Here is a 16439-nt window from a genome sequence, read left to right on the forward strand (position 1 = left end):
ACATACAACAAGCACCGACCCCAACCAAGGACTTTGTTAGTTGAAGTGTTGTCTTGTAGGCAAACAACAAGCACCGACTCTAACCAATGACTGTATTAGTTGAAGTGTTGTCTTGTAGACATACAACAAGCACCGACTCCCACCAAGGACTGTATTAGTTGAAGTGTTGTCTTGTTGACATACAACAAGCACCGACTCCAACCAAGGACTGTATTAATTGAAGTGTTGCCTTGTAGACATACAACAAGCACCGACTCCAACCAAGGACTATATTAGTTGAAGTGTTGTCTTGTAAACATACAACAAGCACCGACTCCAACCAAGGACTGTGTTAGTTGAAGTGTTGTCTTGTAGAAATTCAACAAGCACCGACCCCAACCAAGGATTGTGTTAGTTGAAGTGTTGTCTTGTAGGCAAACAACAAGCACCGACTTCAACCAATGACTGTATTAGTTGAAGTGTTGTCTTCTGGACATACAACAAGCACCGACTCCAACCAAGGACTGTGTTAGTTGAAGTGTTGTCTTGTAGACATATAACAAGCACCGACTCCAATCAAGGATTGTTTTAGTTGAAGTGTTGCCTTGTAGGCAACAACAAGCACCGACTCCAACCAATGACTGTGTTAGTTGAAGTGTTATCTTGTAGGCAAACAACAAGCACCGACTGCAACCAAGGACTGTGTTAGTTGAAGTGTTGTCTTGTAGACATACAACAAGCACCGACTCCAACCAATAACTGTGTTAGTTGAAGTGTTATCTTGTAGGCAAACAACAAGCACCGCCTCCCACCAATGACTGTATTAGTTGAAGTGTTGCCTTGTAGGCAACAACAAGCACCGACTCCAACCAAGGACTGTATTAATTGAAGTGTTGCCTTGTAGGCAAACAACAAGCACCGTCTCCCACCAATGACTGTATTAGTTGAAGTGTTGTCTTGTAGACATTCAACAAGCACTGACTCAAACCAAGGACTACATTAGTTGAAAGCTCTGTTTTACGATACTATTGTTTGTGTTATATGAAATAGATTTTCAGTTTAAAGTTTGATAATTGATCTAGAAAAAAATACAACATAAACGCAATTTATGATCACAATACACTTGGTACATACATATGTAGATACCTGTAGTTGTCGACTGTTGGGTACAAATTGTCTGGTCACATTAAAATACCTTTATTTAATCAATGTATACTCTTATTCAATGGGATATGAGACAAAAAATGTGAACCCGGAGGGGGGTTTACTGATATTTCTAGCTTCATAATTTTATAGAAGAAATAACTCAGAATAAAGTAAAAAACATCATCTATTTATATTTTAGTTAAGTAGGTAAATGTTGCAAAATATAAATGAAAATCTATTGTTTTCTTTTGTAATATTTGATTAGATGGCCGTAGCTGCGATTTTTGCGGTTAAGATTCAAACCTACGCAAACACTGATCGTTCCAGTGAAACTCCTGGAACACCAGTCAGGAAATGTTGTGACGGCGGCAGTCTTCCCCATTGTGATACCGACACGTGTGACACACATTTCAGGATCTGTGTCAACAAGTAAGTACCCTATCGGATACATCATTGAATTGTAATAAGCTGTTAAAGTTAAGATAGATATAGACTCGTTGTAATTATACTGTAGATAACTTTATATCTACTATAGTTATAGTTGTCATAAACTCATGTCTACTGTAGTAATAGTTTAAACAATTAGTATCCGTTTTAATCATTAATCAGATCAATTTAGATCCGTTAAATATTGTAGTTATATATTCGATCGATTTAAGTCCGTTATCGTCTTGGATAAGACTACTTATACAGTTTAATTTCAGCTTTATCAAGTTTATACTCATTTTAGTTATTATAAAGGTAGCTACATGTAGATCTCATTACTTCTTTCATCAAGACAAACGTTGATGTGTTCATTCATTTTATGTCTCGACACCGTTATTTCGTAACATTTTTCTTATCATTTTTTCCCCTTTTTTGTTGTTGTTGTTGCTTTTTAAATTCTAAATTCTTAATATTGTTTTTAAAATACTACTTGTCAAAATTGCTTTGCTTTCATCAAACAGAAAAACTTTTTCACATACCAGTGTAGGCTTATTAGTCCAACATTGTGAAAAGCTGTTCAATAACTTACTGCTTTTCTGTTGTAGCTTTCGGAAATAGATCATATCGTAACTTCACATTTTCTTAATCTAAATTCTACTAGTTCCCAACTTTCATCAAACAGAAATCTTACGTCAGCTTATTAGACTAGAAATATGTCAAAATGACATCAGTTCAGTTCTTTATTACCTTGAACCTTACGGCTCATCAGTTCAAAATAAACATATGTACAATGATAAACAATACAATCACGCACACCCATATCGACACACGCCCACAAATACACACTCACATAGCAATTGGTATAGTGTAGAGAGACCTTCCTCTTTATATTGCTGCATAGTCTTTTCTTTTCTAATTGCTCAGTTTAATATATTTGGTTAAATTTGTTAACTGTTTTTTGTTCAGTGTTTCTATAAGTTTGATAAATGTATACATGCTAGGTATTTCATAGTAATATTTCTTAATAAAACGCTTTTTTAAATCTACAAAACATTCACATTTTAATATAAAATGAAATTCATTTTCAGTATCACCACTGTTGCAGTATGCACATGTTCTTTCAATCCTATCTACATTGTTATACCTACAAATTTCAATATTTAATTTGTGAGATGACAGTCTAATTTTTGTAATTTCTTTCAAATTTGTATTTCCTATTGGTTTTGATAGATATGGTTGTACACAGAAATTTTCGCCAATTAGCTTGTACAATGAATCTATTCACAATCTTGCTTACATATATCACACATTCTGCTTTTAATCATATTCATAATATAATCGGATGTATTGGTATCTCCATATTGCCATATGTACCCTACTCTCATTCTAAATAGTTCGTTTCTTACTCCATTCATCCATTCACTACCATTTTCTAACATTTCTAACAAGCATGTAAAACACAATTGTCAGTTTGTTTTAATTTTAACCAGTATTTAAAAATTCTAGATTTCCTAATTATTTCCAAAGGCAATCTTCCTAACTCTTGGTAAACCATAAAGATTGCCGTATATTTATTAACCCCTAAGATTCCTTTACAAAAACTTAAATGTATTTTCTCTATTTCTGGTGCTCTATGAAAGCCTCAAACTTCCGCTCCATATAATTAGACACATTTGATACTGAAAACAATGTTTTTCTTCCTTGTTCAGCATTTTCTTTTTTTTTTTTTTTTTTAATTTACCATTAAAATTCATTAATATTCCCGGGTAATTAAATTCATCTTCAATATCTAATGCACATCCATCAAAGTACCACTTATCTTAATTTACCCCCTTTACGGCAAACCATCACCTTGGTCTTAGAAGTATTTACCATAAGATTCCATTTAATTGTATATAGTAACAATGTATCTAACATTTTCTGCCATCCCTCAGAAGTTTCGGCCAATAACACCATATATTATATCGTCTGCATACATCATTAAAAATAAATTAATAGTTTGTAGCTCTATAGAAGGACACCCTTCCGTTAAAAAATTCATTTCGCAATCATTGACATACAAAGAAAACATTAGGGGAGACATAATTTCCCCTTGAAATAATCTGACATGTTTTTGTTATACCTCACACAACATTTTACATCTCTGTACAAAGAACGTATAATATTCAACATCTTTCCTTCTATACCTTTTTTTAACGAAGCCAAAAGCTTTGTTGTAATCAATAAAACAGCAATACAGTCTATTTAGATTTTCAGGGTTTTACTTATTAATGTGTGTAATACAAATATAGCGTCAATAGTTGATAAATTCTTCTTAAAACTGAGCATGACTTAGTTTAGAATAGTCATTATCGAAATTAGCAAGACGCTCATTAAGAATTGATGTAAACAAAAACAACTAAACAACTTACTAAAGTAATTCCTCTGTAATTATTGGTATCGTTCTTGTCTCCTTTCTTAAAAATAGGAATTATATTACCTACCGACCATGATGTAGGATAAAAACCAGATTTAAAAACATTGTTAAACAGTACCACAAGACATGGCATAAGTACTTCTTTACCCTTAAAAAAAATCTTATTAATCAGTAGATCTGGACCACACGCCTCTGAGTTACTCAATTTATTGATAGCTTTAAGCACTTCACTATCAGATATCTGATCATCTAATTCTTGAAACATAGTATTTGGTATATTAACATCTTAATTTCATTCTCAACAGGTTCCGTTGAAGACATTTCGCTAAAAAAATTGAAAAAGTCTTGTTCACTAAGATCCTCCTTATCGTTACTCCTTCTTTTCTTGAATCAGTAATCCATCATATTACCTTGTTGATCTATATATTCACGCTTTAATCTAGCTTCCAGTTTTTTTAAAAGTTACGCTTTTTAGATATAAAATGTTCTTATTTTCCTCTGACTTAAGTGAATTAAAAGCAAATAATGCGTTTTTGTATTCGATATATCTGTTTTTACAAACTTCGTTAAACCATGATTTATCCTTCACTCGAACTTTTTTAACTTTTCTTTAGGCGTATGTAGTAACATTTAACGGCACTAACAATTCATTTAACATATTAGTAAATTCATTCACACACTCATCTATACATTTTTGATTATCCTCAATATTATTACAAGTATTAAATAATTCTCTACGGTTTTCCTCTAGTAAATGCAATGCTCTCTCTGCATGATCCTCATTCCATTTAACATGTGTATATATATTATCTTTATCATTATAATCAGGTACAGGTTCGTTTTGTTCAAATGAATGCACAGTAATACAAATTGGAGACTGGTCTGAAAAAAACATTAAATATTCCACTCTCAAAGTGAGTAATATTCTTTAAGAAATCATCAACAGTCAATACATAATCTATTAGACTAGATCCCCTATTATTCAAAAAGGTTATACATTGTACTACCATCATTATGTCGTCTATTTACAATTCTCAAGGAGGTAATTTTACACAGTGAAAGAAGATTCTTCCAAATTGGTTAATATGCAGGTCAGAATTGGAACGTTTGGATGGTACAGAATCATTTACATAATTTACAATATTTGAAATAACATGCGCAGGCCCTTTATTGACAATATCATTACTTATATAATCGTCGTACTACTAATGAAATATCCTAATACAATCAATTTACCTAATCCTTTATATTCACACACCATTTCCTAAAGTCTGGCAAAAATATCGATTTCACATTTGTGATAAAAAACACTATATACAGGTGGGGAAAAACAAGCAAATGCATAAATATCACTGACATTATTTCCTATGTTATTGTATATTTTCAACAATACAATGTTGTCATTAATTACACTACAATAATCGCAGATAGTTGATATGATAAAAAATATAATTCCACCGCCTTAACCATGCATTCTAGGAAACACAGCTGTCATAACCTTACAATACACTTTTCCAAGTAGTTTCCTGATCGTCTGCAAATCCAACTGAATGGGACATCGATATCGGCAGAGTGTGTACGCTAAAGGCAGTCACTCTAACAGGTCCGACGAGGACCACTAGCAGAAAAATTCGCGAGACATGAAGAACACCAAATAATTGTGATTTCAGCAATTCTCATTTGAAAAGAAACGATCGGAATGTATTTGGCTGTTTTGAGCCCGTTAATATTTATTTTTCAAACTCTAACTTTTATCATTATCGGTTCAATTCGCATGGATGTCACTTGTGAATCCATGCCGGTTAATACTTGTAGTATCACGCGACCTTGACTCTTTGCGGTACACAATTTTGCGAACTTCGCCACTTTACCCATGTCGTTTTGACACATTCCTACTGTCACGATTGAATACTTCAGCATGATGTTACCCAAGAACGACATTTTAACACCAGAGTGCTAATAACGATGCAATTTTTCGTTATGTTTCCCCATACGTGATATTTCTCAATTCATAACGTAACGTTGTGAAAAGTTGGGCCTACTTTACTCGAGTTTATTTATCCGATTCTATCGTATAATATGACTAAAAATTGCAACTTTAATAATGATTGAATTGGCAATGCAATCAGGGGTATTCAACGAAATTTTGCAGTTTATTGCTGCGAGCATATTTCAAAATATTTCCGGAAACCATCGAAAAATGTACGATAAATGGTCGCGAACAAGGCCTGGTTTTGGATTGTTCTTGAGTATCGTGTACACCCCTTTCTTGACACTTCATTTTTCCTTTTGAAACAAAAGTGCGCATTGTACGCGAATATCATGAGACAACTATCTCAACAAAACCATGATTCGACCACAAATTGATAAAACTAAAGAAATCTACATGGAGACTATTGAAAAAGAAAAAGGAGAATAAGACCAATTGTTCCGGAAGGGTAAGCGTCTTCTGCTGCAACGATGACACACGCGATTCTATGTCTAATCCAAGTAATTCCACGCCCTCAAATCAAAAACTAGGGTAGTGACAAACAAAACCATAAGGTACTATAATGAGCAAAATCAAAAACATCAACCTTCTTATCACACAAAGAAATAGCATATTTCCCTGCAAGATTCTGATGGAAACAATAAATCTTGTCCACAGGCTTCATCAACCTGTGTCTTTTGAAACCCTGTGTTCTAAGTTTGTCCGCCTGCAGTCGAAATCTATTTCAGAAGTAATGATATTCGGAGCAAGCTCTTGTGTACCAAATCAACTGCAACATGGACACACCGTTAGTAGGAGATTAGGGATGCTGCTTTCAATGAAGGGAAGATTTACGATCAGAAAGTCGAAATCATCCCGCTTATCGTACAGCTTAGAAATCAGCCGTCCTTTTCGTCAAGTTGTAAGTTAATATAGAGTAAAGTGGCTGAAGTAAAGTAGTCTGTAGTGACATTAATCTCAAGCTCTAAAGCGTATATACGATTGATTTGGTGGTCAATGAATTTCTTGTATTCAACTTGGAATTCAAAGACAGAAAATCGTCGATATCTCCGACTGTGAAATTGAAGGACTCTGCAAGATTTTGTTACCAGTCCCGATAAGCTCACCAATAAACTCAGCTTCATATGAAAACAGAAATAAATCGGTCAGAAGATGGGCACAGTTTGTTCCCATAGGAATGCCTACAGTCTGCTGGAAACTCTTGTCACCAAACTCAACAAAGATTATGTCAACCAGGTACTCAAATCATTCTTTAAATATCGTCCTCAGGATATTTCCAAAATATACCACAAAATAATTTATAACCATATATGTATATCGTCGTGCGCCTTTCTTTGGAAAGAAACCTCTCATGTAAAGAGTACGAAGGCATTCCTTCAGTTTGGTCAGAGGAATGGTAGCGTAAAGAGTCAAAAAGTCAAAGGTTTTGATATAAGAAACATTTTTGAGAATGGGGTGTGCAAGATTGATCAAATTGTCTTTTGAATTCTTCTAAATCTACATACCGTTTATTTTACTTCTTGAATATATGGTGTCACAATACAAGTATAACACTGATTTAATGGTACTGAGAATGGTAGTGAAACATTAAGATAATGGCTTGGATGAGCGACCAGAAGAGCATGCGATAAGATATTGATTATAAGGATTCTTTTGAAAGTGGGGAATCCAAAACAAACGAGGCAGGTTCGTATCCTTATCATTAATGGGAATTCGATAAAAATGTAATACAGAAGAGTGATTTGCTAGTAATTTGTCTTTTGAATTTCTGATTTCTGTCTGCAAGCAGGTAATGAAATAATATCGCAGACAGAGGTTATTAGATGCGATGTGTCCATAAGTACATACCTATCATGCAGATCGTTGAGTGAGGTTTGGACATAGGAGTCAAGAAATGCAAGTTGTATTTTGTTTCCCATTTAGGATTTCAAATGACTTTACATTTCGGTCATACATGTACTTTCCTGAAATCATGATTATACTATATTTTCATGTTTTCGATTACGAATTATGAAACATTGAAACACCCTTTTTATTTTGATGCTTGTTGATAGCTGTAATCTTGTACCGATTGTTTTACACAGCGACTCACACAACGCCGGAACTGGGAGCTGTATCAACACAAACATCAGACCAGACACTAACCAGCTCGCCAGTTGTGGAGATTTACGTGTAAATCAGGCTACCAACCAGTTGGATTTTGCATCTACGTACATTTCAGTTACGGACACATGGACCTGGGTAAGTGATACAGAATGCTGTCTTATTAAATACTTAACATCCCGTTAATATTTGTTTATCAGTTATTTGTTTATCAGTTTAGGTCAAACAGGACCAAGCTGTCGACATAGGTAACCGGTAGAACTGTCAAAAGAGAGAAACAACGATTATGTTAAACAAGGCAGAAGAAGGAAAATACAATGATATCATGTATTGTCATTGGTGCAGACAACACATTTTGATTTCGTCAAGGTATTTTCAGCCTTACATTAGTCGCATCAGCCGAATACTTGAACCATTAACCTGTACGAAACTGTTTGATAGTATGATTGGCTGTAATCATTCACTTGCATTTCATGAAGAAAAATGTATTTCTTATTTAACTCACAGACACAAAGAGTCAATACGGAGCTTTGGCTATTTAATGACGTCACTTAGTTTCTGGCTGAGGCCAGGGTTGGCTGTGACCGTGTAGTTTGAATTATATTCTGACATGGTTTGTTTACACGAAACACTGGTTAATGTTTTTGTTGTTTAGCTAAAATATGTATGACGTGTTAAAGAGTTGTATAGGCTCCATAGCACACGTTAGACGTGGGTCTTCTCTCTGTAACACTACAAATGAACACGTTAGACATTGGACTTCTCGCTGTTACTTTAAACATTAACACTAAAGACATTGGACTTCTCGCTGTAACACTACAAATTAACACTTTAGACATTGGACTTCTCGCTGTAACACTACAAATGAACACGTTAGACTTGGGTCTTCTCGCTGTAATAATACAAATGAACACGTAAGATATGTGTCTTCTCGCTGTAATACTACAAATGAACACGTTAGATATGTGTCTTCTCGCTGTAACACTACAAATGAACACGTTAGATATGTGTCTTCTCGCTGTAATACTACAAATGAACACGTTAGACATGGGACTTCTCGCTGTTACCTTAAACATTAACACTAACGACATTGGACTTCTCGCTGTAACACTACAAATTAACACTTCAGACATTGGACTTCTCGCTGTAACACTACAAATGAACACGTTAGATATATGTCTTCTCGCTGTAAAACTACAAATTAACACTTCACACATTGGACTTCCCGCTGTAACACTACAAATGAACTCGTTAAACATTGGACTTCTCGCTGTAACACTACGAATGAACACGTTAGATATGAGTCTTCTCGCTGTAATACTACAAATGAACACGTTAGATATGTGTCTTCTCGCTGTAATACTACAAATGAACACGTTAGACATGGGACTTCTTGTTGTAACACTACAAATTAACACGTTAGACAAGGGTCTTCTCGCTGTCAAACTACAAATAAGCATGGGTCTTTTCGCTGTAACACTAAAAATTAACACGTTAGACATGGGACTTATCGCTGTAACACTAAACAATTAACACGTTAGACATGGGACTTCTCACTGTAACACTACAAATTAACACGTTAGATATGGGACTTCTCGCTGTAACGGTACAAATGAACACGTTAGACATCGATCTTCTCGCTGTAACACTACAAATGAACATGTTAGACTTCGATCTTCTCGCAGTAACACTTCTAATGAACACGTTTGACATTGGACTTCTCGCTATAACACTACAAATGAACACGTTAGAGATGTGTCTTCTCGCTGTAATAATACAAATGAACACGTTAGATATGTGTCTTGTCGCTGTAATACTACAAATTAACGCGTTAGATATGTGTCTTCTCGCTGTAATACTACAAATGAACACGTTAGATATGTGTCTTCTCGCTGTAATACTACAAATGAACACGTTAGACGTGGGACTTCTCGCTGTAATAATACAAATGAACACGTTAGATATGTGTCTTCTCGCTGTAATACTACAAATGAACACGTTAGATATGTGTCTTCTCGCTGTAATACTACAAATTAATGCGTTAGATATGTGTCTTCTCGCTGTAATACTTCAAATGAACACGTTAGACGTGGGACTTCTCGTTGTAACACTACAAATAAACACTTCGACATTGGACTTCTCGCTGTAACACAACAAATGAACACGTTAGACATTGGAATTCTCGCTGTTACACTTCAAATGAAAACGTTAAATATGTGTCTTCTCGTTGTAACGCTACAAATGTACACGTTAGACATGTGTCTTCTCGCTGTAATACTACAAATACACACGTTAGATATGTGTCTTCTCGCTGTAACACTACAAATGAACACGTTAGATATGTGTCTTCTCGCTGTAATACTACAAATGAACATGTTTGACATGGGTCTTCTCGCTGTAACACTACAAATGTAAACGTCAGACAAGGGACTTTTCGCTGTACCTTAACGCGTTAGACATGTGTCTTCTCGCTGTAGCACTACAAATTAACATGGGTCTTCTCGCTGTAACACTACAAATTATCATGGTTTTTCTCGCTGTTACACTACAAATAAACACGTTTGACATGGGTCTTCTCGCTGTAACACTACAAATATATACGTAAGACATGGGACTTTTCGCTGTAATACTACAAATAAACATGGGTCTTCTCGCTGTAACACTACAAATTAACATGGGTCTTCTCGCTGTAACACTACAAATGAACACGTTTGACATGGGACTTCTCGCTGTAATACTACAATTTAACGTGGGTCTTCTCGCTGTAATACTACAAATTAACATGGGTCTTCTCGCTGTTACACTACAAATGAACACGTTTGACATGGGTCTACACGCTGTAACACTACAAATCAACACGTTAGACATGGGGCTTCTCGCTGTAACACTACAGATCAACACGTTAAACCTGGGACTTCTCATTGTAACACTACAAATGAACACGTTAGACATTGGACTTCTCACTGTAACATTACAAATAAACACGTAAGACATTGGACTTCTCGCTGTACCTTAACGCGTTAGACATGGGTCTTCTCGCTGTAATACTACAAATGAACATGGGTCTTTTCGATGTAACACTACGAATTAACACGTTAGATCTGGGACTTCTCGCTGTAACACCACAAATGAACACGTTAGACATTAGACTTCTCACTGTAAAACTACAAATGAACACGTTAGACATTGGACTTCTCGCTGTAACACTACAAATGAACACGTTTGTCATGGGTCTTCTCGCTGTAACACTACACATAAACACGTAAGACATGGGACTTCTCGCTGTACCTTAACGCGTTAGACATGGGTCTTCTCGCTATAATACTACAAATTAACATGGTTCTTCTCGATGTTACACTACAAATTAACACGTTAGACATGGTTCTTCTCGCTGTAATACTACAAATGAACACGTTTGACATGGGTCTTCTCTTTGTAATGCTACAAATGAACACCTAAGACATTGGTCTTCTAGCTTTACAGTGACACTACACATAAACACGTAAGACATGGTTCTTCTCGCTGTAATACTACAAATGAACACGTTTGACATGGGTCTTCTCGCTGTAATGCTACAAATGAACACGTTTGACATGGGTCTTCTGACTGTAATACTACAAATTAACATGGGTCTTCTCGCTGTAACACTACAAATGAACACGTTTGTCATGGGTCTTCTCGCTGTTATGCTACAAATGAACACGTAAGACATTGGTCTTCTAGCTTTACAGTGACACTACACATAAACACGTAGGACATGGGACTTCTCGCTGTACATTAACACGTTAGACATGGGTCTTCTCGTTGTAACACTACAAATAAAACCATCGCAAACATTAGCCAGAATACGGAAACACGCAAAATAAAACCATCGTAAACATTAACCGGATTATAGAACCTGATATAGTTGAAAACATAAATTGGGAGCAATGCTAGTTTGAAAACATCAGAAGTCTTTAATCCCGGTCTGATGGTTGTTATTTGTCATTTGATGATCAGGAGGATACTCTGAAAAATCTATATATATATTTTATTTACCCTAGAGGTTTTTGGTATATATATTTTTTCCCGTTTCAGAACAATACGTACATTCACGTCGAAGCGAGAGACGCTGATGATGGAGATAAGTATGACGTCATAGACACCCTTACGTTAAAAAAGGATCTGACCCCCGGGTATTGGGATCTGTCAAACGCGGCCTCGGTATCAGTTCTACTCCAAGGTCACGTCAGGTATCCGTTAGCTTACAAACTCTAGCTAAAAGAGTAGATACACATTGTTATGGCGTCATTTATAACCAATGCATTAGTTATAACAAACTAGTAAAGTGGATTTGGCTTACATGTATATGTCAGGTTTGGTTATTTTAAATGCTCTTATCATTAAAATAAATGTTTCCCACCCTTCACAGGTGTGTCTCCCGTTTCAGCTGGGAAAGATCAGCTCGTCACTCCCTAGGGAGAGATAGCCTCGTGCTGATAAGCACGTGTTTAATAGTGATGTCATTTATAAACGTGTCAACGGTAACTGTGACGTCATCAAAAGTGAATCATGATAATCATACCCCACATGTGTTTTTGTTTACAAAGAGACTACTGTCGGTGGAATTGTGACTGAAATAATAGAATGGGAGAAAAAAAACATCCCCTAACTTGAGGGTGTAGCAGAGAAATATCCAACCCTCGGGGTGATTGTTTGGGTGACAACCAAAAATGATCACCCCTCGGGTTGGATAGTCCTCTTTCACAGCCTCGAGGTAGGGGGAAATTCTATGGGTCACACAGAGAATAATCTGAGACATACTGTTTTGACCAAAATATAAATTACATCTTACCTTCGTTTAACCTAGTTATCTCCATGTTATTACATCTTACCTTCGTATAACCCAGTTATCTCCCTATAATTACATCTAACCTTCGTTTAACCTAGTTATCTACCTATAACCTTCGGTTAAACTAAAAACCCTATAAGTACATCTAACCTTCGGTTAACCTAGTTATCTCCTTATAATTACATCTAACCTTCGGTTAACCTAGTAATCACCTTATTATTACATCTAACCTTCGGTTAACCTAGTTATCTCCCTGTAAGTACATCTAACCTTCGGTTAACTTAATTATCTCCTTATTAATGCATCTTACCTTCGCTTAACCTAGTTATCTCCTTATAATCACATCTAACCTTCGTTTAACCTAGTTACATGTATCTCCCTATAATTACATCTAACCTTCGTTCAACCTAGTTATCTCCTTATAATTACATCTTACCTTCGGTTAACCTAGTTAAATCCCTATAAGTACATCTTACCTTCGTTTAACCTGGTTATCTCCTTATAATCTCATCTAACCTTCGTTTAACCTAGTTATCTCCTTATAATTACATCTAACCTTCGGTTAACCTAATTATCTCCCTATAAGTACATCTTACCTTCGTTTAACCTAGTTATCCCCTTATAATTACATCTAACCTTCGTTTAACCTAGTTATCTCCTTATAATTACATCTAACCTTCGTTTAACCTAGTTATCGCCATGTAGTTACAACTACCTTGTAACCTAATCGTTTAACCTAGTCTGTTATTTGTCTGTAATAACATTTAAAATCAACTGCTGTGTTTACTGAATTATGTCAGCTACGTGTAATGCTGTCTCCGTTATTATATTTTGACTTTGTTGTTATATTAACTGAGATATCTGGAATACTCAAGTATTTCCATAAAACTTGATTGATTGGAACATGATGTAATGTTTCAGGCTGAGCCTAAGGTTGTTGGTCAGGTGTGGCGCCAATAGGTACGGGAAGAATTGTGACGTACAGTGTACAGCCAGCGGACATAGGTCATGTGACCCAGATACTGGCGCCACGATCTGTCAATCTGGTGAGTATATTAGGTTACATAGCATCATGAAACGTACATTCAAATATTGACATCAGTATTGCTTTAAGTGATTTGAACTGTGACATTAAGGAAACAACTGCACAATCCGATCTCATCATGTCTAAAACGATAAAAGACTGACAAACGAACGAATTAAAATCCGAATCGTATGAGTTGACTCTAGTGTTTCATAAGCATTAAATTTTTTCCTTTGCATCTGGATTTGGGTTTGCTAACTGAATTTAATTTTATACCCTCCATTAAACTACAATTTTGAGGGACCTAATTTTTGGAAAAACGTGATACATAGTTTGCGTCATTAAGTGTATTAAGACAATGACTACTGTCGGTGGAATTGTGACTGAAATAATAGAATGGGAGAAAAAAAAACATCCCCTAACTTGAGGGTGTAGCAGAGAAATATCCAACCCTCGGGGTGATTGTTTGGGTGACAACCAAAAATGATCACCCCTCGGGTTGGATAGTCCTCTTTCACAGCCTCGAGGTAGGGGGAAATTCTATGGGTCACACAGAGAATAATCTGAGACATACTGTTTTGACCAAAAAATAAATTACATCTTACCTTCGTTTAACCTAGTTATCTCCATGTTATTACATCTTACCTTCGTATAACCCAGTTATCTCCCTATAATTACATCTTACCTTCGTATAACCTAGTTATCTCCCTATAATTACATCTAACCTTCGTATAACCCAGTTATCTCCCTATAATTACATCTTACCTTCGTATAACCTAGTTATCTCCCTATAATTACATCTAACCTTCGTTTAACCTAGTTATCTCCTTATAATTACATCTAACCTTCGGTTAAACTAAAAACCCTATAAGTACATCTAACCTTCGGTTAACCTAGTTATCTCCTTATAATTACATCTTACCTTCGGTTAAACTAAAATCCCTATAAGTACATCTAACCTTCGGTTAACCTAGTTATCTCCTTATAATTACATCTAACCTTCGGTTAACCTAGTAATCACCTTATTATTACATCTAACCTTCGGTTAACCTAGTTATCTCCCTATAAGTACATCTCTACATGTCTAAAACGATAAAAGACTGACAAACGAACGAATTAAAATCCGAATCGTATGAGTTGACTTAAGTTTTCATAAGCATTATATTTTTTTACTTTGCATCTGGATTTGGGTTTGCTAACTGAATTTAATTTTATACCCTCCATTAAACTACAATTTTGAGGGACCTAATATTTGAAAAAACGTGATACATAATTTGCGTCATTAAGTATATCAAGACAATGATCATATTCATAATGTACTTTTGTCTCGCAATCACATTGACCGGATCCATTGAAAGTGATCAGTTTACAAAATCTCACGTATATCGGTTTCCGGTGAATATCGATTTTTTGATATAGCTCTAGGGGAATCCCCTACAGTTGTAGCGTATATAAATAGCTGTTTGATACGTTCATGGCTTTTCGATGGTCAGGATCATTTAGCTCCAAAAATAATATTGTATTGGTCAGCACTTTTTTCTTTAGCTAAGATATACAATTTGAAACCTGCAAAAAAAACATGACAGAAAACATCGCATAAAAACTTTTGAGATATAGATTTACTGCTGAAGCATAAAAAGAATTCTGTGATGTTGATTATGATGTGATATGGACCTGGACAAGTTAATATGTTCACAGATTCATATCGTTGTCTTTAATATCAAGTTCATATCACATCATATTAATAATCATAACAGAAGTCCATTATTGTATGATTGTCTTGAAATGAGGTGATTAATATACCAAGTAAATACGTATATTAACGTCCTGAATCACACAGGTTACACGGGAAGTGACTGTCACGACATCGACGAGTGTAAGGAACACTACTGTCACGGACCTGGTACACTTCACTGTACCAACAGACGTGGGTCCTACCAGTGTGGCTGTAATACTGGCTGGACGGGGAAAAACTGTTCACAAGATGTCGACGAATGTCAACACCATCCCTGTCAACATGGAGGTACTTGTAATAACACAGTCGGATCTTACATATGCACGTGTCACGGATTTCATGGACAGAACTGTGAACGTGACATAGACGAGTGTCAGCCAAACAATCCCTGTCAACACGGAGGCACGTGTCACAACACACGAGGGTCATACACGTGCTCCTGTCACGGCTTCACAGGACAAAACTGTTCACAAGATGTCGACAAATGTCAACAAAATCCATGTCAACATGGCGGTACCTGTAATAACACTGTTGGGTCGTACACGTGTTCATGTCACGGATTTAGTGGACAGAATTGTGAAAATGATATAAATGAATGTACCAACGTAACTTGTCCACACAAAAACGCGCATTGTGTGAACAATATCGGATCTTACACGTGTCAGTGTAATACAGGGTGGGCAGGTAGCCAGTGTAATACAGACGTAGATGAGTGTAAACATAATCCCTGTAAACATGGAGGCACGTGTCACAACACACCAGGGTCATACACGTGTCAGTGTAATACAG

At 35.8% G+C, this 16439-nt stretch overlaps 1 protein-coding gene across 1 annotated transcript in view; it reads left to right on the forward strand.

The window, feature by feature from the left end:
- The window catches only part of LOC110453579 (neurogenic locus notch homolog protein 1-like), a 58865-nt gene that overhangs the window by 19024 nt on the left and 23402 nt on the right, over positions 1 to 16439 (forward strand). The window contains exons 7-11 of the mRNA XM_021502558.1: positions 1391 to 1554; positions 8042 to 8198; positions 12138 to 12292; positions 13813 to 13937; positions 15756 to 16409. Of these exons, the coding sequence (XP_021358233.1) occupies positions 1391 to 1554; positions 8042 to 8198; positions 12138 to 12292; positions 13813 to 13937; positions 15756 to 16409 (1255 nt within the window). The remainder of the gene's footprint in view (positions 1 to 1390; positions 1555 to 8041; positions 8199 to 12137; positions 12293 to 13812; positions 13938 to 15755; positions 16410 to 16439) is intronic.

The sequence above is a fragment of the Mizuhopecten yessoensis genome, unplaced genomic scaffold (assembly GCF_002113885.1).
Source record: "Mizuhopecten yessoensis strain PY_sf001 unplaced genomic scaffold, ASM211388v2 scaffold7467, whole genome shotgun sequence".
Taxonomy (NCBI): domain Eukaryota; kingdom Metazoa; phylum Mollusca; class Bivalvia; order Pectinida; family Pectinidae; genus Mizuhopecten; species Mizuhopecten yessoensis.